Source organism: Ambystoma mexicanum, chromosome 2p (assembly GCF_040938575.1).
Source record: "Ambystoma mexicanum isolate Mex_15411 chromosome 2p, UKY_AmexF1_1, whole genome shotgun sequence".
Taxonomy (NCBI): Eukaryota; Metazoa; Chordata; class Amphibia; order Caudata; family Ambystomatidae; genus Ambystoma; species Ambystoma mexicanum.
Window position 1 is genome coordinate 1,072,736,790 of NC_090923.1, and position 21,779 is coordinate 1,072,758,568.

Genomic DNA, 21,779 nt, shown 5'->3' on the forward strand with positions numbered 1-21,779 from the left:
TTAGAAAAGAGTCCTGGATTATTTTTTGATCTGCACTCTAGAATCACATGCAAAGCGAAAGTTCAAATGTGCCAAAGCTTGTACGGTCGGTCACCTGGCAGACATGTTGGATTGGGAGGAGGAGGGTTTGCGTTATTCCATGCTTACAGCATGGGATCTAGTGAAACGCTTCCATACGTGAGCATCAGTGGGGTTTGCTCACTAGCAGTCTCTGCGTTTGGGGTTTCACCGTCTTGTTCTGATCTGCTCTGGGTGGGGTGCAGCTTGGCCATTATGAGTCCAACCTGGGTACATGCCCAGAACCACACATGATGTACTGCCGTTCATAGAAAAGCATATGGTGTGCATCAATGATGCGAAGATTGCACACTTTTATGGATGTAGCGGGATCTGGAACATGGCCAACAAATGTCTTGTGTAAATGGGATGGGGCTAGATCTGTCACATCACAGGAGGCGCCCCACGGTGATGCTTGGTTCATCAGAATGACACTAAGCTTGAGACCCAATCATTGATTCTGCAAGGCCCCAGGAAACAGTGAACACAATATGCCACCAGCAACAACGCCATTTTGCGTGTGAATAGCACACCGGTGCTTCCCTTCACGTGCTTTTACCAGGCAATGAAAACATCTACCCACTGAACATTTCTACGTATGACTAGGTTGCTTCTTTTATGGGGTGACTGGCCTGGCCATGCCCACATGACCTTCTTCCCAATGGCTGGCATTCTTACCGTATAGATGTCAGCTTCCTCAGGCTCCTGTGAAAGGGCTGCACCCAGCAGCAGGGCAAGCAGCAGCAGCAGCGGGCATGGGGGGAGTCCCATCTTCCTGGAACAGAGAGAGAGAGAGGGAGAGGGTAAGGAGGTGAGGATAGCACATCAACCCCAGAGCTCCTGTCGAACCCCGGATTCCAGCTAATAAGGGGCAGGTTGGAGAGCCTGCTAGGAATTGGGTATCTGGCATGCCATATGTAACACCCTTTATGATGCTAGAGGGGTCGGCATTTGTCCTACAGATTGTACCATTACGTTTCCAATCTGACAATTAGCAGAAGGGGCTCGTTATCAGGGGTTTGCAGGATTCTTGGCTCGGGGCTGCCAATGAGCCTGAATTCTTTTTCTAAAAAATGAAAGCGAAATTTAGTTGAAAATATAAACCTTCCAAACTGTTCCTACAGACAACAAATGCCTGATAATTATAGACATTAATCCAGACGTATTTGAGAAATGAGCAATAATTCATCATAAACAAAAATAATGAAATATCAAATATCAAAATACAAAGTGTAAAATCTCCTTGGATAACACTGCATTAAAATTACTCCCATTTCTCTTCATCTCTCTTGGATAATAACTAGTGAACCTTGTACAGGAAACAGTCAAAAGTGCTAAAATCAACAAAATCTAACAGAAAAAAATCAGTATTATCATTGCTGAAAGCATACAAACTTTCTTGGAAACTGAAGTCTGATCCTATTTGCACCAGAACGTTCTTAGTTTTACCTATTAGCCGAATCTATTGCATTGGAGCACATATAGGGAGGAATGGCATATGAGGGGGGACACCGTCTGAAGGCGTTGTTTGGTTATCTGCTACTCCCTTAACCCATTCCATTCCCACCCATTCCTGCTTGTGCCCGCCCAAAACACCACCCCGTGGGAACCCTATGAGCTCGCTTTAATCAAGCTTAACTGTCAGGCTTTGCATTCAAAGTTCCCACCAGTGTTTGTTCAAAGCAGTCTTCTAAGAGTTATTGGACGGGACCCGCAAAGGGACTTTGGTACTAATAACGGTACCGCAATTTGCAGTACCGTTATTAGCGCCTTCCCCATTCCCATTGAGCCCTATTAGGGCTCAAATGGGATTGGGGAAGGGCCTTGGTGAATGGGGAATTACCGCCCCGCCAACCTTGGAATGGGGCGGTAATAGCTCCATTCACCAGGGCGGAGTCGGTAAGGATTTGGAGGCAGCCATGGCGCTAATAGCATCATGGTTACCTCCAAACTCCTAACGAGGCCCAATAACTTAATTTGAGTTGTAAACATGCTACTGGTGTAATAAAAATGTCATAGCCAAGTCTGCCTTCAGCTACTCAATTTATAAGCACTCTGTGGGCCTTACTATGGCTTTGGCGGTAGCCATGCCGCTATTGGCAGCATGGCTGCCTCCAAAATCGGGTCCGGGTTCCCTGAATGGGGAATTACCAGGCCATTCCGAGTTTGGAGGGCCCAGTAATTCCTCCCTCAGGGAACCCGGACCTTCCCCTTTCCCATTCGAGCCCCCATTGGGCTCAATGGGAATGGGTGCAGGGAGCCAACAACGGCCCGTTGTTAGCTCCCTGGTCCCCTCGCGGGACCCAGTAACGACGCCTGGTTTTAACAGGCGTCCTTACCGGAATCCCGCAAGGGGACCTCGTAATCAGGCGGAATGGGTTTAACGGGTCCGCATCCATTAGCGGCACCCATTAACCCATTCCGCCAAGATTGTAATGAGGTCCTGTGTGTCCTTCACTAAAGTCCTGTTAAAAACAAGCATGGGTAAAGCCACAGAATGTTGCTTAAAGCAAAAAATTTTAAAGCCAACAATGTTGGCTTGCACATACATTTTAAGCTTTTGTCAGACCCTGCTATTTGATGCCCAGGTTCTCACACCATTTTGCACCTGTTACCAGCAATGGGTAGCTAATGCCACCATTGCTGTGCCCAGCAAGTGCCTTTCCCATGCCTACACAAAAGCCCAAACTGTTAGCATTGCCAATGCTTGTTATTTAATGTTTTAGGGTGTCCTGCTCCTCTTCTTGCTTACATAGCCTGCAAAAACTAGAGCTTCATGTCTAACTTTCTTCTTGGGCCTAAAACTTCCAGGGTCTCTAGCTGAAAATTGAAATATTGCCAATGGTTAAATTCCTAAATGCATCACCCACTCCTCACCTAATAGTTGTGACCTGCGATGACAGCACTGGAGCGCTTCCCAGAGCTCCTTCCTAGTGTTCGAGTCCCAGGTCTTCACAGACACACTGCGCCTCAGTGGCAGCCAGAGTAAAGGGCCAGGCTACTGAACCTGGCAATTCTGAATGCAAGCACCAGCTATTAGAGCACAGCATTCCTTCCCTAATTCAGGGTTGGGACAGGAGTGGGCTTTGTCTGCTGCTGAGTTTAACTTTGCATCACTCCGTACTCCACATATAAACAAGTAGTCCAACTACTCCCTTTACAGAAGCCCTAATTAAATTCATAAAACACAGTTTGTTACACTTTTAGAACCTGTCATTTGAGCTGTGCTCATGTTGTGCTGCAGTTGGAGGCTAGTGGTGGGGAGGCAGCCATCCCGTACCCCTGTTCCTGCCCCTCCCCTGGTTTAAAAGGATGACTTTAGAAACCATCCCGGAGTCATCTGATGATCATCGAACTACACTAGAAGTCATTCCCGCATCAGACGTCATCACGCAGTGAAAGTTATCAGCAAATGTCTCAGAATGGTGGGTGATGATTTGGGGATGAGTTTAGGATAGGATGACTTAATGATTATGCTTACATCATCCCGATTTTAGAAAACTTTGTTCCTGATGATTTTAGGTTGAGTTGCTAATCACTTCGAGATTGCATGTTTGTCCCTGATGATTTGGAGATGATTCTGGGATGACCTGCTGATTACTTAAAGAGCATTGCCATGAAACATGTTTGTTCTTGATGATTTTGGGAATGACTTACTGATTACTTCGGAGCATCAGAGTTTGTAGCATGATTTGCGGACTAATACCAATTGTTATTCAACTTTTGCTTTGTTGCACTTGTGCTGAATGATCCCCAATGTGGCATTGGTAAAGCTTGAGACTATGTTGTGTCAAAGTGTAAGGCAGAGGCCTAAACATAGCATGTACCCCCTCAGAGAGAATCCTTTGCCACCCCTGTCAAAAGCAGGCATCCTGCTCCCTCACAATCCCCAATGTGGCTAGGGTAAAGCTTCAGACTATGTTGGCGTGAAAGTGGAAGCCAGAGGCCTAAACATAGCATACACCCCTTTGTTGAGAATCTTTTGCAATCCTAGTCAAAAGCAGGAACCCAGAACCCTCACAAAACATTCCCATGCTGACTGCACTAATATATTCCAGTATTCACATAAATTCATTCACACAGTATTTATGTTTGCTTTGCGCATAATGCCAGTAATGATACTATAGGAAGACATGCCCACCATGGCTCTGCCACACACTCCTGTTGGTTTTGCCTTTAAAAATGTCTTGTCACAACAAGAAAACATGCCCAAACTGGCTGCACAATGCAGGTGAGTCTAGATGTGTAATAATGCTTATCAGATTTGCTTTACCCTTGTTGCCCAGTGGAAAAATGCCACACCACAGTATGAAATGGCTTGACTGGCTGCCCTAAATGCCAGTCTAGACACATAACACTTATCAGACTTGCTTTGTCATCTCAGTAAAAACAAAAATGTCATTCCACTACAAAGAATGGCTAGACTGGCTTCCCCAAAATGCCAGTGCAGCCAAATAAAAACACATATCCTTTCTAAAAAATCAACAGCATTTTTTACTGGCATCTATGATGGATACCTATCAAGAAAAAGTGCTGCCCTCAACAGCCAAAATCAGCTCCCTGGCCCAGCACAAATACACGCACATAGACAGCTGAAACATGTTCAACATTCTGAAGAAAGAAGATCTCAAGACCATGAAGCTGATAGAATCCAACATGCTTTGAGACAGAACAATGAAAGTACTGAAGAACCTGAATCAGAGAATGTGTGCTGCTGAACAACAAAGAAATGAAGCTGCTGAAGCAACCCAAGAGAGACTTTACTGATCTGAGAATTCGTGCTGCTAAAGAAAAAAACGAAGCAATGAAACTGCTGAAGAAACTGAAGTGAGACTTACCGATCAGATATTTAAAAATCTCAAAACTGAAATCTCGAGCGAAGCCGGGTGGTTCAGCTAGTATATATATATATATAGTCGCTTCCACCAGACCACAGGCGGTTTAGTAGCTGCACAGCAGTCACTGCATCTGCGAGAACTCCAAAGCCTGAACTGTAAGGTAAATGAGCTTCGGAGCAGCTACTGTGTCCACAATACCAACACAACAGGCTGCCCTGTGTAATTTCAAAACCAGATGTTTAGAAAGTCATGCACTTACAATTTTTAATGTCAACCTGTGATGAGTACAATACAACGAATTACAGCTTCAGCTGCAGCCTCTTCAACGTGCATTTCCAGAGGTTGCAAAGGGGCTCCTCTTACCAATATACCAACAAAGGGGTGAGAATGACCTAAGTTAATAGACGCTAAAATGCATATAAAATTAATTATATTAGCTGGATCGCATGCACTCACCTGCACTCTGCTGCTCTCTGGAAACTGAAAAGGAGAGTTTGGTAAAGGGAGGCCCTATATTGCTTTCATTATCAATTGAAACACACATTTAAAGTCCATTTGAGACCCGATAGGATTCTGGGTTTGTTTAAAAGTTTGCTGACAATTTCTGAAATTTTACACGTAGGACATTTAGGCTAAGTAGGAGAGTCATGAAGGAAGACGCTATGCCATGCCCGGGAGGTATATTTAGCAGCCGGTGGCTTTGTTCTTCCTATTTTGATTTTGCCCGCAGAAATCGCAGGTCTTACGCCCTCTTCACCCACTAACGCCTTCCACCTTTATTTACAGATCCGCCTGAGCGCCTGGAGACCAACTCCTTTGGTGACGTGTGCTATATGAAAACCTTTAACATTAATATTAACATTCTTAACTGGAAAGTGGTATCCCCATCCCTGGCTACCTCCCAAACAGAGGAGATTTATGGCCCAGCAGCGCATGGCGAGAGAATTTCAGGGCAGATGTTTTTTGCAAATTCGGCTGCCAGAAAGTCGGATTTACTGTTTGCGCAAGCGTACTTGCATGTTTCCCACCTCCAAATGACAGTGGCTTTTTGCTGTATTCACGGGCTTGCATCAGAGGCTTTCTAAAACACTGTACAGCGTATACTACATCTTTCTTCGCCCATAACTGCGCAACACGGCATTCACTGTTTGAACAGCAATGAACTCACCGAGTTGGAAATGAAGCCCCATGTTGATCCAATTTTTGCCGCATGCTTGCTTCTTTTTCTGCACTGCTGCACAGGCGCTAAGGCATGAGGTTCCCTTGCTACAGATTTCTGTAACTTTACTGCCTTTACGAGGTGAGGGGTTCTGGCTTGAACATTGCAGGGAGGTGTGTCTAACTTTACCACTCAGTGCCACCGCCAGGCAGTTCATTGAACTGTACCGGCCAGAGTCTGTCTTTACTACAAGACGTCTTTCTTGATACCACCCACCCCGCATTTCTTCCGCTGTCTGTATAGGACAGAGTTCCTTAATTTCCCTGTGTTGTCTCACTGGCTGGATGCCTGCATGTTCATGTATACTATTGCCAGTATACAGTGAAAGTGCAGACACCTACCTAGTCTTGCCAGCAGCATAACAACAATTACGTATTTTGCCTTAAAACTAGGAATACTGTAGAGTGACTATTTAGTTATAAAGAGCATGTCTTTTTTTAAAAAGGCAAAAAACCTAATTCCTATCTTGCTGGCACTGTTATGTTAACATATATTTTGATTGCTAGTTTGGAAGAGCACTTGGACCCTCCCCGGTTGCTAAGGGACGGTGCACGTGCTGGCTTGCACAGCGGAAGCTTAATGCACTAAACAAACCTTATTTGCAAAATCCCTGGTCGCTTTTTTACTTTTTAAAGTGGTCCAATATCCACGTGCTCCTGGTGCCCTTGTCTGCAGCTTTGCTATGGGTATGGTACGGTGCATATACAACTTTTACACATGAACACACCTTCAGGGTGTACGAGCGAATTATTCCAGTGCTCTACTGTGAAGGAAAGAGTCACACTGGACCGGCGATAATCGAAATTTGACTCGGTCGTCTGCTTAAGAACATTACAGTGTCACGTAGCCCCTGTGAGAATGTGTCTATTGTATATAAAGGGCATGGTGGTACTATGCTTGTAATTTTCAATAACGTGCCCAGATAGCTGCATGCCAATGCACAGACGCCTGCTGGCATAGATTTCCCTTGTGTGAGGATTGTTGTGTGGCACATGGTAAGCGTGTGCGACTTTCGCAGCATCTTCATATTGCTTAATTCTAAAGCAGGGTGCCCTGGGGTGCAGGTTTGTTTTGCTGGCATGAACGGTGGCCAAGTTTTGAAGTGTGGGGCAGACTGTTTAAGCTGCTGTGTTGTACGGCGTGCGCTGCACGCACCGCCAGGTGTAGTCTCACGACAGGGATGGTTGAAATGCCCTGATGAATGCGTTCTTTGATTCCTGCCTTCCTGGTTCTGGTGGCTCACAGCGTTTTGGGCTTGGATGAACAATCACAATGAATTGTTGTTGCAAATATTGCCCATCCAAGCTCTCGTTAATAAGGGAGAAAATAAGGCTTCTCTAACCAACAGTGAACAGATGCCCCCTCATCTATTTATTGCTTTCAAACAACCCATTGCTTGCGGCCTGATCATTGTTTTCACTCAAGTCCTTGAACACCAGACAACAACAAAAAAGTTAGAACACAGAAAGTCACTCTCTAAGTGGCATCCATCAATTGTCAAGCAGAAGGGCGGCTTATCCATAATGGCGTCGACCCACCGGGTCTTGGCCCCCTCTGATCATTATGGATGAGCCAGCCCAGTGAAATACGAACACAATGTTTCCCTTTGACAGTTAAAGTTCCCTAGCCATGCAAGCTCAATGAGCCATGCAAGACTGGGGGCGTTTGTTTCCCCATCCTTGCATGACTCATTGGAAATGCTGGCTGGGGAACTGCATGTCTGTTTGTGCAAGGGGGCGATCCTGCGCCTCCGCGCACATTCAGTCAGAGCAGGCTGGAGTGGGGAGTCTTGTCGCCATGGTCACCCCCCTCTACACATGAGCTGAAACCAGGAAGCTTCCTGTTCATGCTACCAGGGGCCTGAGCGCTGGTAAGGAAAGACCCACGGCAGAAGGTTAGTTTTGTTTCTGTACTGTTTTTTAAATGTATGTGTATGGATGCGTGCATGCTTGTGGTGGTAGGTGAATTAATGTATTTTGATGGATGCTGGTGTGAATAAGAGCGTGATTACTGTGTGCATGTTGTGTAAATGTGTGTTTGTATGTATATTTATTTATTTATTTATTATTTAAATATGTGTATCCATGCATGCATGCTTGTGTTATGAGTGCAAGATGGGTGCTTTTGACTGCGAATGAGACTGTGAGTGCTTGCTGTGTGTATGTTGTGTAAGTGTATGCGTGTTAGTGCTGGTCCAAGATGATTTTCGCGAGTGGGGGTTAGGAGGTTTGTACAACGCGCAACCACCCTCCCCACCAGCCAAAATCAGCTCTCTGTCTGAGGTGCTGTGGGGCCCAGGGGACAGAGTGTTGTCACTCAGTAGAATCCGACATGTTTCATGAAGGGTCAGATAGCCCTTCACGGTGGAGAAACATACTAACATAGCACTACTCTCCAGTGTAAGAATACTAGCGCTCTCAGATTAATAGTGAATAACTTCTTTTTAGTTTGGGCTATTAGGTGTCGCTTGCGACACCTATAAGCCAAAATGATTGCATTAGAGTACAGATAGGGAGGAATGGCATAGAAGGAGGGGTGCATAGTCTGTAGATGTTTGGTTACGTGTCCATGCATTGACTGCCCATGGCCATCCTAATCCCTATTGCCATTCCCACCGATTCCTGCCGCACCCTGCCCAAAACACCCTGTTGTGGGAGCTAGCTTTAATCAAGCCTTACCATCAAACTTGGCACACAAAGTGTCTGCCACTGTTTTTTCAAAGCAATCTTCTGAGAGTTAATGACTTAATTGGAGTTGTAAATCCGCTACTGGTGGAATACAAATGTCTTACCAGGCTTGCCTTCAGCCACTCGATTTATAAGCCCTCTGTTTGTCTTTGTTTGAAGTCCTGTTAAAAACAAGCATTGTTAAAGCCTACAGTTTTGGCTTATGTGTGAGTATTAATCTTTTGCCAGGCAATGCCATTAGATGCCCGGGTACTCACACCATTTTGCACCTGCTACCATCAATGGTCAGTTAATACAACTAAGGCTGTGCCTGGCAAATGCCTTTCCCAAACTGTTGACATTGCCAATGCTTGTTTTAAAAGTCCCCAGATGTTAATTGAGACACAAAGCCACTTCCTTACTCCCAACACACCTCTTGTCTTAGGCAGGGTCCTTAAAACTACTTGAGTGCTACGGGTGACTATGCTCATCCTGAATTCTCATAAGGAATCATTGTATGCCATGCTCAATCCCGCGCTTAAGTTGTTTTAAGTGGATGAGGCAGGTGGGAGGGCTTGTGGCTGTTGAACCCCACCTTTATGCACCAAGCCTCTCCCTTAGGATTTTCCTTTTAAAATAGGCCCATCCTGTGCAGACAGGAAGTAAGACAAGTCTCTTCTGGCTGCCGCCCTAAGGCCCTTCCTGGTGTTCTCTGTGTAGTCTTGGAAGAGCAGTGGGTCTGAACTTAGTGCCGCTAAGGCCGCAGTACCTTCTGGAGCTCCGGAGCTTCACCTTGCCCAGAACAAAGCTACTGTTCCCTGTTTGCACTTCATGGTAAAGGTCGTGGAAGCAAGAGGCAACATCGCAGACACTAAAGGCTTAGTGCGTTGCCACCTGACGCTGCCCTAGTTGCATGAAATTAATATGTCAGAGAAGGATATTAGCTTAGGACATTATAAGATATGAGGCCTGGCTGCAGAGGGTAAAGGAGACCAGAAACTCCAACAACCTTTCATATGCAACTGTATCAACCTGAAGCCAGCTCTCACCCTCAGTGTCAATTGACAGTGAGCTGTCATGTCTAGGACTGCATGTTTATAGTGGCCCTCCCCACGGGGGGGACTCATTCATACGGTACGAGTATGTAGTTAGCAGGAGCCAGACAGTCTGGTCTCGCCGCAGCTTTAAGGGAGACCTGCCGCTTTAATCAAGAACCACAGACAGCTCCATTAACCAGAGAGACCCTTTGAGCCACAACAGACAGGAAGATGGGTGGGACTTAGTATCACTTGTTTTCACCCTGTTACCTTTCCTGTTGCAAAGCATTCTGGTTATGACCTCACGCATACAGGAGATTGTTGATTGGGCCACCAGGATTGGTTCATTAAGGTAAGCTTAGCCTACACCAATCACTGTAGCCCATTTGGCTTTAAACGAGGTCTGGGCCCCTCTTTTGGCATATCATCTGAAGACTTTGCAAGGAGTAGCAAGAAGAACTCATCATTGGACCCTGGCTGAAGATACAGTTTGCCTTACATCTACGCCCAATGAATGAAGGCCAGGACCACCAAGAAGGAAGCAAGATCCCTCCCCTAAACATCTCCTTGGGAACAGAGGGAGATCCAGAACTCAGAGTACCCTCCAGCAGCTCCAGAACAGGTACCCAGCCAGCACACAGCGTGCCCTGCTAGGCTCTGCAGCAGGCTTCCTAGGTAGGAAGCGCTAGAAGGTTTCTGAACCTACAATAAAAGACAAGGCATCTGCCGGCAACACACTCGTCAGCTTTGGCCATCCACCTTAAAGGACAACACAAGCCCATTAAATAAGCTGGGAGAAGTGCCTCGACGAGCATTCTTCGAGCTGCAAATGACAGCACCGCTGACTGTTGTCAAGCCTGCAGTCACTTAAACACATCCGAGAGATCTCGACCAGTGCTTCGGAACTGCCGATCAGCACTGAGACAGCGATTCTTGACCCCCAAGCCGCCATGTAGGCCAGCCTGCAGCAGTTTGTCCAGCTTCGCTTGCCAAACCATCTTGCTGCCTGATATCTGCAGCTGACTCCCGTCCTGAACTCTGTGAGAAAAGCTGGTAAAGCGCCCTGAAGCAGACAAGACCCTGTCATGTACAGCACAAGGTACATTGAGGTTCTGTTGTCCCCCTGGACCTTCCCAGAAGGCCCCAAGAGCCATATTCAGACCCATCACTCTCTTTGTGCTGAAGCCAATTAACCTTAAACGGTGTTGGTTATTAACCATTCCGACTACCCTCCTGTCAGTATCCAGAGTGCATACATTTTCCTTCCCTGAAACTGTCTGTCCTCTGCATTCCTTTACAGGGTGAATTGTATTTCATAGTGTTGCTAGAACTGTCTGTTGAGATATAAATAAAGTAGATATGTGTTTACATGCTTGTCTGGGCAGTGCCTTTTATCATTGGGTTGCAATTGTATTTTCGTTGTGTTGCAACAAACCAACGATCCATGACCTTTCGAAGATAAGCCTGCCGTTCTGTCCCCATTACCGAAATTGGACAAAGAGGTTTATAATTTGCGTGTGTTTCCAATCTGTCTGGATCCCTTCTGGTGTACTAGAGGTGTGGGGCTGATTGATGGTTTAGAAACAGATATTCATCCCTGGACCATTGGTTCCCCGGATGCTGATTAATCACAGACACCTGTAACACTCTGCGGTATCAGGTTCCAGAGGTCAGTAGGTGCATGCTATGAAGAAGTGTACACACAGCCAGGTTAGTGCTCCTGTGGAAAGACAGACACGATGGATGTATCCACGGCCCTGGTGGTGCAAGGGTGCTTGTGCGGTTTACATCTGGAAGGCCTCAATCAGTGCTCCATTGGCTGTGAACACCGTCCCCGGGCCAGTGTGACATTAAAGAAGAAGAAGAAATCCTGGACAATGTTCTGTAAATTAATGGAGGGGTCTGGCATACAGGGTGACGACGACTGTGTATCCTCATCCACTTCACTTGGAAAGCGTGATGATGGAGCGCATTCTAGAGAAACGAGCAGTCAACCACACACCCAACACCAGTTCCACAGTTGTCCTGTACCTGAATTTGATACCTCAGAAACAACAACATCACTGGGGCCCAGAAGGCTGCTTTGGAAGGAACATATGTTCTTCGCTGCTGTGGGCATAGGAAGTTATGATTTTAAAAAATTGATGTTCCGCTTCTACGCAGGTATGCGGAGGGTGAACATTTATTACGAAAGATTCTAATTGAGAAAGGCCACTCAAGGCTCTAATGAATGTTTAAACTCTTTCTACACCAGACTGCGACATATAGCAGTAACATGCGGATTCCCTGATGAACAAGGTGAACTAGGAGGCATATTTTATAGAAATGCTTCTCAACACTACACAAGCAAATCCTCAAGGAACCGGGTCTGCCTTTGCTACATATTCTCGAGCTAGGTGAAGCTCCTGAAGTAGCCACATCCAGGGCTGCACACATGGAAGATGCCATGAAAGGGTTGAAAGTGGAAGAAGCACAGGCGATCGGAACCACCACGCAGAAAGGTATGCATACCAGAGGTAGCGCGAGAGCTCTCCACACACCTCAATATCAACCCCTGCGAATTCTACACCGCCACTCCCAGAAGGCTCCCTGACATGGGTCGTCAGTGCAGCCGCTATGTTTGCAGGGTGCCATGGCCTTCACAGAGAACCCAACCTTAATGTAGGGGACGAACGGCCAAAGTGGCTAAGTGAGACATGCTGGAAGAAAGTGTGGAACAAGAGGAGATCATGGGTCCAGAAGATGTATTTTTTTATATCAATCATCTCATCGGTTATCCAGAGCAAGTGACGACAACCAAGATATGCCGTCACTATATTGTCAACCCAAGTGCTGGTGCTCATCAAAACAGGTGCATCAGTAAATGTCATGCCATTAGCCCAATTCGGCAAGCTGCAGCCAATACCACAATTGGCTAGCCACACGATATGCATATTTACTTCCGGTAGGAAACATCCAACTTCGTTGGAAGGGGCTTTTCACATTCAAGCGGTGCACAACCGAGTCTCTCCAGCACCCCCATCCCATGCCACACCCAAACTGAAACACTGGGCCTGGTGCATTTTGCATATAATGTATATCAGACAGACATTCTGGGCTGTGCACTGAATACCAGGACATGTTTCAAGGCGCGGGCTGCCTGAGGGAACAGGATGTAAGATTGCACATTGGCCGTACAATTCAACCTGTTGCTTTAAAACATTGCCATATCTCCTGGGGAAGTAGATGAGTAAGAGCTGAGACAGCTAGAACAATCAGACATGTAGAGAGTGAGTGAACCTACCCCATGGGTGTCTCTGATTGCTGTCGCACCAAAGCTGAAACAACCAAGGGAAGTACACATTTGCGTTGACATGAGAATCTCCAATTGAGCTAACAGAAGGGAGCTACACCGATGCTGGACGACATAGTAGCCGACATTCACGGTGCAGCAGTACTTCCACTCTGGTTGCCACCAAATTCCATTGCATGATGACTCTTGCCCACTCATGACATTTTCATCCCATAGCGGGCTGTTCTGATTCAAAAGGCTGAGTGTTGATGTGTCCTCCGCAGCGGGGATATTTCAGCACACAGTGAGTGGGGTAGTGGCCAGTCTGAAGGGCGTCATCAGCATCAATGATGACAGTCTAGTATATTTCCAAAACTGAAAAGGAACATTTGGAGCTCGTGGAGGCGGTTTTCAATCGCCTGAGACAAAAAGAGCTTACTCTAAATGAACAGATGTGTTGATTCCTACAAAGCTAAATACAGTTATTTGGGTTCACTTACCAAGTGAAGGTATATCGGCAGATCCCCAGAAGATTGGTGCGATACAAAATTTCACACCACCCACCGATCCATCAAAAGTATGCAACCCCCTGAGCATGATTCATTTTTGTGGGTGATTTATCTGCCAACTATAAGAGAACCTCTACGAAACTTCATCAACGTGAGACAGCAGTGACTTCAGCTAAAGGTTTCCTCAATTGGACGGTGAGATTGTGCTGGAACCCGAGTCCAGACCCAAAGATTTCCTTGACACCAGGAAGACTAGGGAGAAGCATGACCCTACAAATGACAAGGAGTTGTTGCAAATGAGATTGGTGTCGTCCCTGACACAGCTCTCATACACAATGGAAGGAAGGCCTCTACACAAGTTGTGGATCATTACGAACAGAAAGTGGTCCATCTTAACCGCAACGTGGGATGGAGAAAGTGTTACCAGGAACTGCCACGGATTCGGGCAGAGGTCAAAGTGGGAGCGAACTAAAGGGTACGACGTCCCTTTACTTCTCAGGGAAATCTGGGGAAATCGGTCACAGTTCCCTTTCTGTAGGTGACCTGGAGTGCCGTTCCAGGACGGTAGGAAAGGCCACTTAAAAAAAAGTAAAGAAAATGACAGTTCCCCTGCTGGCGATTTGAACCTATGCTCTGCTTTAACGATCCTGTGTTAAACGACATTGGGCTATCACAAGTGCTGCTTGCGAATGAAGCCTATTCCCAGGCAGTCACTTGGCAATTTGGGAATTGCTGTATAGGCATTGTTATGTCGAGGGCCCGCGGCCTACGCGCGGGGGCTGGCGTCATGCAATTAGGCCGCGCGGCCGGTGGCGCAGCTCCAGCGGGAGCTGCAATAAACACACACCCACGCCGATGTTAGGTCTGCCCCGGAACTGCCTCCCGAACGCGGGGGCGGGGCTTTTATTAGGATGCCCTGCGTCACCGCGTAGCGGGACGCAGGGCGGAACGTAACATTCCTCCTTTATTATAAAACAAAACAAAACACATAACTATAACTGCCAAACAACGGCGAAGTCCAACAAAAGCTGTCACTCTTCAACACTCAGCCGCCCTGCCATTGGGGTTCATGGCCCCAGTGTACCAGCTACCACACATAGTTACTTAGCTTAGCTGGCGGTCTTGTTGTTGTTCTCAGTCTGTATCGTCCTTCGCGGGGGTCATCCCCCCTTGCTTCCGGCTCTGTTCCGTCTTCGCTGTTCGGGCCCTCGGGGCCGGGTTCATCCACCGGCTCCCAGTCTCCATCCCGCGCTCCATTCTCCTCAGGGATGGCCTCCGGCTCTTCTTCACTGGGAGGAGTGTCCTCGCCTTCCCAATGGCCCTCCTTATCGGTCCACAGTGTACGTGGTACGGCCTTGAACCATGACGCATTCCTCGTCACTTGGCGGCTTCCTCGTGTCACAGTTACCATGGTTCCATGCCGGTTGCTGACGGTCCATGGAAGTTCCTCGTACCTGGTGTCAAGTTTAGACTTGGAGGGGTTTCGTAGCATGATGACCTGGTCACCCACTTGATGATGGGACGGCCTCGCTCTCCGCTTGCCACTCATGTGTTCGTTGGCATCCCTTCTCCTTCTCTCTGTGCGTTCCTCGTCCACCGTGTCCGGGGTTCTGCTTGGGTGATGCGGGATTGAGGATCTGATAACGGTGCCGAACATGAGGTCCGCTGGCGGAACGCCGGTTGTGCTGTGAGGCGTGACCCGGTAATTTCGGAGGAATCGGAAGAGGTCAACCTTCCAGGGGCTGGCGTTAGCCTTAGATACTCTGAGCACCTTATTGATAGTCCTCATAAATCGTTCTACGTCCCCGTTTGCCTGGGGGTGTCTTGGAGTGATGTGATAATACTTCACATTGAGTTCCTGTAGATACTTTTTGAAGTCCTCCCCTGTAAACGGCGGCCCATTGTCGCTTTTGATTGAGATAGGAAGTCCGTGAGTTGCGAACATTTTCTCTAGTGCCGGAATGACCACTTCAGCTGCTGTGGACTCAACTACCTCAACTTCCGGGTATCGAGAGTGATCATCGACGGCCACCAACAGGTGGAGGCCCTCTCGGAGCTTGCAGAAGTCAATGCTGATGGCCTCCCAGCGAGAGCGGCCCCGTTCTGCTGATATGATGGGTTCCGGGTCTGGCGGGGCCCCCGTGATCTGACAGGGTAGGCACGTGGCAACGAGTGTCTCGACCCGCTCCTCGATCTGGGGAAACCATACTCGGTGCCGAATGCGGGCTTTCGTCCTTACCAGTCCTTGGTGTCCTTCATGTGCTAGGGCCACTATCCTGCCCTGTAGTTTGAGAGGGATCACGATGCGGTTGCCCCGTAGTAACAGTCCACCTTCCGTGACTGATAAGTCTTGCCGCACTGTGAATATGCCGGACAAAAACCCTTTTGCTTCCGCTGTTCTGTTGTGTGTGTGTCTCATGAAAGTCTTCCAATCACCGGAAAGGATGGCATTTTTCACTAAGTCACAACACGGGTCCTGGTGCGTTTCCGCCTCGATTTCCTCGATGCTCACCGCCTTGGGCCTCATTGCGCGCACTACTTGGCATATGTGTTCCTCTGTCTCTGCCGCTACTTGGATCTCTTGTTGAGTGGCCTCTCGCGGATGCCTGGAGAGATAGTCCGCTGGGTTTCCGCTGCCTGGTTGATAGACGAGATTAAAGTCATATTGCTGGAGGTGCAGTAACCACTTGGTGATTCGTGCCGGAGGGTGTGCAGATGTTCCCATGAAGATTGGTAGTAGGGGCTTGTGGTCCGTGATCGTCGTGAAATGACGCCCATATAGGTAGAGGTGAAAATGTCGGCACCCCCACAGCACGGCGATGGCCTCCTTTTCGATGTGTGAGTACCTTTGTTCGGTCTCTGTGAGAGCTCTCGATGCATACGCAATCGGTCTCTTCTCCCCTTCCCTCGTGACTTGCATTAGGATGGCTCCGAGCCCTACGGGGCTGGCATCTACGAATAGTTCTGTGGGCAGTTCAGTGTTGTAGTAGGCCATCTTGGTGTCAGCTGAGAGGGAGTCCTTGATGCTCTCGAACGAGTCCTGGCATGTTGGCCCCCATTCCCACTTGACGTTGGCCTTCGTGAGTTCCCGCAGCGGCTCAGATAGTGTGGCCAGGTTTCGGATGAACCTCCCGCAGTAGGTGGCCATGCCTAAGAAACTGCGCACTTCTGTGGGGGTCATCGGTGGGCTTGCCGCCTGGATGTCTGCGACCTTCTGCGGGTCAGGGGAGATGCCTGTGCTGCCAAACTTGTATCCGAAAAAAGTGATCTCGGATTTGAGGAACTCGCACTTTTCCCGGTGTATTGTGAGCCCGACCTCTTGTAGTCGGCCCAGTAGGGCGTGAAGCCTCTTGACGTGTGTTTCTTTGTCGGGGGCATGAATCAGAATATCATCGCTCACGTTGAGGACACCGGGGAATGCCCGGATGACCTCCTGGATGGTTTGCTGGAACGCCTCCGCGGCAGACGATATTCCGAAACTTAGGCGTTTGTATCTCCGTAGCCCCAAATGTGTAGAGAACGTTGTTATGTATCGAGAGTCTCTGTGGAGTTTGAGTTGGTGATACCCCGCCTTGAGATCAATCTTTGAGAATATACTCGACCCTGTGAGGTCAGCCACAATCTCGTCGATTGTTGGGGTTATGTGGCGTTCCCTTTTGATGGCAGTGTTGGGGAGGCGCATGTCTATGCAGATCCGTACCTTTCCAGGCTGCTTGGGCTTCCGTGTTACCACCATTGGAGAGACCCAGGGTGTGGGCCCTGTGACTTCCTCAATGATACCCGCTTCTTCCAGTGCCTTGAGTTCCTGCTCCACTTGTTCTCTCATGTGGAAAGGCGTTCTCCGGTGCCGGACGGCTTTCGGCTGCACTGTCTCATCAATATGAAGTTTGATGGTTTTGCCTTTTAGACAGCCTATGCCTTCTTGCAAGTCAGGGTATTGGTTCAGCATCTGCTCCACTTCCTTTTCATCGTTGACATGGCAGATGAATTGGACCACTCCCAAGTCCTCCGCTGCGTCCCCGCTCAGGAGGCTCTCAACACCTGCCTTCACAACATAGACTTTGGACCATAGTCTGTTTTTTCCGTGTTGCAGCGTGGTGCGGAACCTGCCAATGACCGGCAGGGGCTTTCGACAGCCGTATGCATATAACAGAGTGTCGGTGCTTTTCAGCTCTGGTGTAGGACTTAGAGTCAGGAAAATGCTTTCAGGCATGACGTTCACCGAAGCGCCTGTGTCGATGGTCATCAGAATGCACTGGTTTTGGATGGTTACCATGCATTTGCGCCTTCGGGTGGCTTTTCTGCGAGGTCCTCGGTCTTGGCATAGTGCAGACACCAGGTATACCTTCCTTCCTTTCCTGTCTGTGTCCTTGGAGGGGGCCTGCAGCATCGCCGAGATATCATCCCCTTCATCCTCCGTGGAAGAGCTGGCCACTGCGACCCTTCTGGCACTGGCTTGCTTCTTTTTCTTAGTCGCGGCCTTCTCCGGCTGGTTCTGCGGGGGCTGTATGGGGGTGTCCGTTGATCGGCATACCTTCGCGTAATGGTCCTTCCGGCCACATGCTCCACATGTGGTGCCTTGAGCAGGACAGTTGCGACGGCCATGTCGTGGGCCACCGCACCAGCCACACTCTGTGGGTCCCGGAATGCGCGGTTGCGACCTGTTTTGGCCGTATCCACCACTGTTGTCATCTCTCGGGGATTGTTTGTTGGTGATGCGGGCCACCATAGCCGTGTTGAGAGCAGGTTGCAGCCTGTGTAGCGTAGCCTCCATGTTGGCCGCTCTGGTGTGTGCCAGTTCCCTCTGACGTCCTAGTTCAAGGATCCGCTGTAGGGGAATACCCTTCTCACTAAGTATCAGGCGCCTCAATTTTTCCGAATGAATCCCGTTGATGATCTGCCTCCTGATTTCCCTCTCCACGTTCGTGAATTCACAGGACATGGCTAACTTTCTCAGGCGGGTGTGGTACGCATCAAGGGTTTCCTCCGCTGCCTGTAAGGTGGTGCAGAAGAGAAACGTCTCATAGTCTGGGTTTAGTTGAGGGAGGAAGTGATCGGTGAGGGCGTCTTTCGCGCTTCGGTACCCATCCTGGCCATCATCAACGTTGAGGGAATTGAAAATGCGCAGTACCTCGTCACCCACGCTGAGTAGAAGGTGTGCCTTCAGTTTCCTGGGCGCTGTGATCTCTTTGCACTCCATCGCCATCTCGAACTTCTGGATCCACAGCTGCCATCTGGGTCCGCATGACGACGGATCCGTGAAAGGGTCAAACGGCTGGACCAGTGTCGACGAAGTGCCTTGTGTTCGAGGTGGAGGTGGCGTCATGGACAGGTTTGCTGCAATTCTGGACGGCGTGGAGGGCCCAGGCGTGGATGTGCCGGCCGCCATGTTGGCGTGGACCTGATCCGTGTTGTCGTAGGTGCCTCTGACGGCCACCAATGCAGCGACGTTGGGCCTACCTTGGAGGTGCCGCCGTATCCAGGCACTGTGTTACGACTCAGGGCCTGGCATTCCCCACACGCCGTGATGCTGCTCTCTTGTGTTGGATGTCCGATGCCACCTGGTTCTCCCGTTTCTGGAGGGAAGAAGTGTGGTCTTAGTGGCAGAGAGCATGAATGGATGAGGTAGAAAGAGAAAAAAAAAAAAATGTTTTTTTTTTTTTTTTTTTTTTTGGGGTGGGGGGGTCACGTGTGTGATGGCACCCCCACCGGGTGTCCAAAAATTTAGCCGCGATGGCTGTGTAGCGTTATTGTGCTTTCCGAGCACCGAGCCTTTCGTGGAGTTCGTCTCTCCTCGTCGCCATTGTTATGTCGAGGGCCCGCGGCCTACGCGCGGGGGCTGGCGTCATGCAATTAGGCCGCGCGGCCGGTGGCGCAGCTCCAGCGGGAGCTGCAATAAACACACACCCACGCCGATGTTAGGTCTGCCCCGGAACTGCCTCCCGAACGCGGGGGCGGGGCTTTTATTAGGATGCCCTGCGTCACCGCGTAGCGGGACGCAGGGCGGAACGTAACAGGCATGGGGCTTGTTTTGGCACAGAGGTGTTAGTATGTAATGGGAGGGGTGGGTGTATCAGTAATGCCCCTTAAGAGGTGTGAATGGTGGGTGTAGGGAAGGGGAGGCTACATAAAGCTGCATGCTGAGGGGGCAATGACACACTAATGGTGGTCATTAAAATGTATGTGAAGCAGAGTGTTCTGTTTACACTGAGGAGTTTTACTGTGCTTATTGCGAGAAAAGGAGTCTTTCTACACTTTTTACCTGTCAAGGAGGGGGGATTGCCTGCTTAAAGCCCGCTTTTGAAGCAGAGTGTTCTGTGTTGCACGGGCGGTGCGTTGCCGCTTTTCACACGTGGTCAGCCGTTTCTTTTCTGGCTGCTGGGTGTTTGTCTCCAGCGTCTGGTTAATCACTGGTCGGCGCAATCAGAAATCAGCGACTCGGAATTTGCGCATCGACCTATTGCACCTCTATCAAAACGAATTATAAAACAAAACAGAAGTTGACAGCAGAGCCAACTTTGCTAGCAGTGGCACAATCGACGTCATTGGGGCTAAAAGCGGTACCTGCGGGTATTGTGAGAGAAGCAATACCTTTGAGCCGCTTCCGTTCCAAGACCCTGCCACGGAAGTAAGCATTGGACATTGGGCTCGCTTGTCTCTGTGACCACTGGTTTTCCCCGCAGAGGAAACCTTACCAGTTCCTGTTCATCTGACTTGCAGGCTTACTTGCTCTAGGCCTGGGATAGGTATTCTGTTTCATCGTCACCATCCCATTGGGGCAAAACCTCAAACTTTTCTCGCGTTTATCGGTTTTGGGTTGCCCTGACAGGGTGTACCAACTGTGGCCGGCGACTGCGGGCCCTGAGCCTTTGAACCGTCAAATACTCCTCACTACTCCCCTCTTTGCTCCTTGTTTGGTCCATATTGTTATGTATTTGGTGGTGGCACCAGTCTTTTTCTCCTTTTCACTTACTTATCAAGGTTCACCCTTATATGTCTTATAAGTCCATTGTTGATGCACTGCATGAGTATATGTGATTGATAAAAGTGTCCCCTGTGGGTTAAACGTATTGTTCTCTAGCACTGTATTGTATTGCACTTGCAGTGCGGAGGTCCAGACAGGGCTATACGTTTTTAATCAATCATAGATAGAAAAGAACTCACCTCTTTGGTTGGCCACTCAATGGGCACATGAGTTTGGAGGCTGGTGATAAACGCCTGTTTTAAATTACTTGTCAATTTATTATGAACATTTATTGTGACTCGTATGGTTTTATCTGTATGTAATGATATTTTATTTATTGGTATATACACTTCTCCTTTTTAGATATGTAGCAATTTTACCGCATTATTTGCTTGGTTTATGCACTATTTTGCACTACTTTGCACACCTGCGATATTGCATATAGCATTACTGCTATAGCCCAGTCTAGTGGGTAGTGGTGTGTTTTGCCACCAGAATATTTAAATATTTAAAGACCAGCTGATAGAAGTAAAATAGCAAATTAAAGCCCTGTTCCGGGGTGTTTTCCCCCTCTCCCTCTCCTCCTTTCGTTCCCCTATAATCTAGGTGCCCTGATATGACATCAGGCTTGAGAAGTAAAACTACCCGGGAGGACCTGGGTGTGAGTACTCTGGTTAAAAAGGCTGTTAGTCCAAACCCTCTGTTGGTGGGAGGAAAAGCCCAGGGGAAAACTGTGGCACTAGTGCATGCTCCTAAAATGTCAGTTCTTTCACAGCAGGCAGTGAAGGAAGCCTTCCTTGATTCTATGAGAAAGGCTTGTGTCAGCGGCACGAGCACCAGGGATGAATCCTGGATTTCGCCGTGTGTCTCTACGCCTATTCCTCCTAGGGAGGGTGCTGTGCCCTTGAAAAAGGCCTTCAGTATCTCCGATGAGCAGGTTGAGGCTCCGGTGCAGATGGTTTTGAGCCCGGATGTGGCAAGGGTGGGGTCGCCCCGGGGGTGTGATGATTTAGGAGGGGAAACTCAGAAATACGTAGACATTTCAGATGGGGAGTTATTAGCCTGTATGGAATTATCTTTTTTAGGCTGCCTGGCAGAAAAGGGTCCCACCTGGTGCCCCTTCCAGGGGTGTGGCCTTGTGGAAACCGAACCTCTTGATTCTAAACAGTCTTGTAATACCTGTGAGGAAGTGGAGCAGACGATAAGCAATATTGGACC

At 48.6% G+C, this 21,779-nt stretch overlaps 1 protein-coding gene across 1 annotated transcript in view; it reads right to left on the reverse strand.

Annotated features, from left to right (window-relative positions):
* EFEMP2 (EGF containing fibulin extracellular matrix protein 2) overlaps positions 1 to 21,779 on the reverse strand; it is a 304,335-nt gene that overhangs the window by 253,947 nt on the left and 28,609 nt on the right. The window contains exon 2 of the mRNA XM_069645012.1: positions 736 to 832. Within this exon, the coding sequence (XP_069501113.1) occupies positions 736 to 828 (93 nt within the window). The 5' untranslated portion in view covers positions 829 to 832. The remainder of the gene's footprint in view (positions 1 to 735; positions 833 to 21,779) is intronic.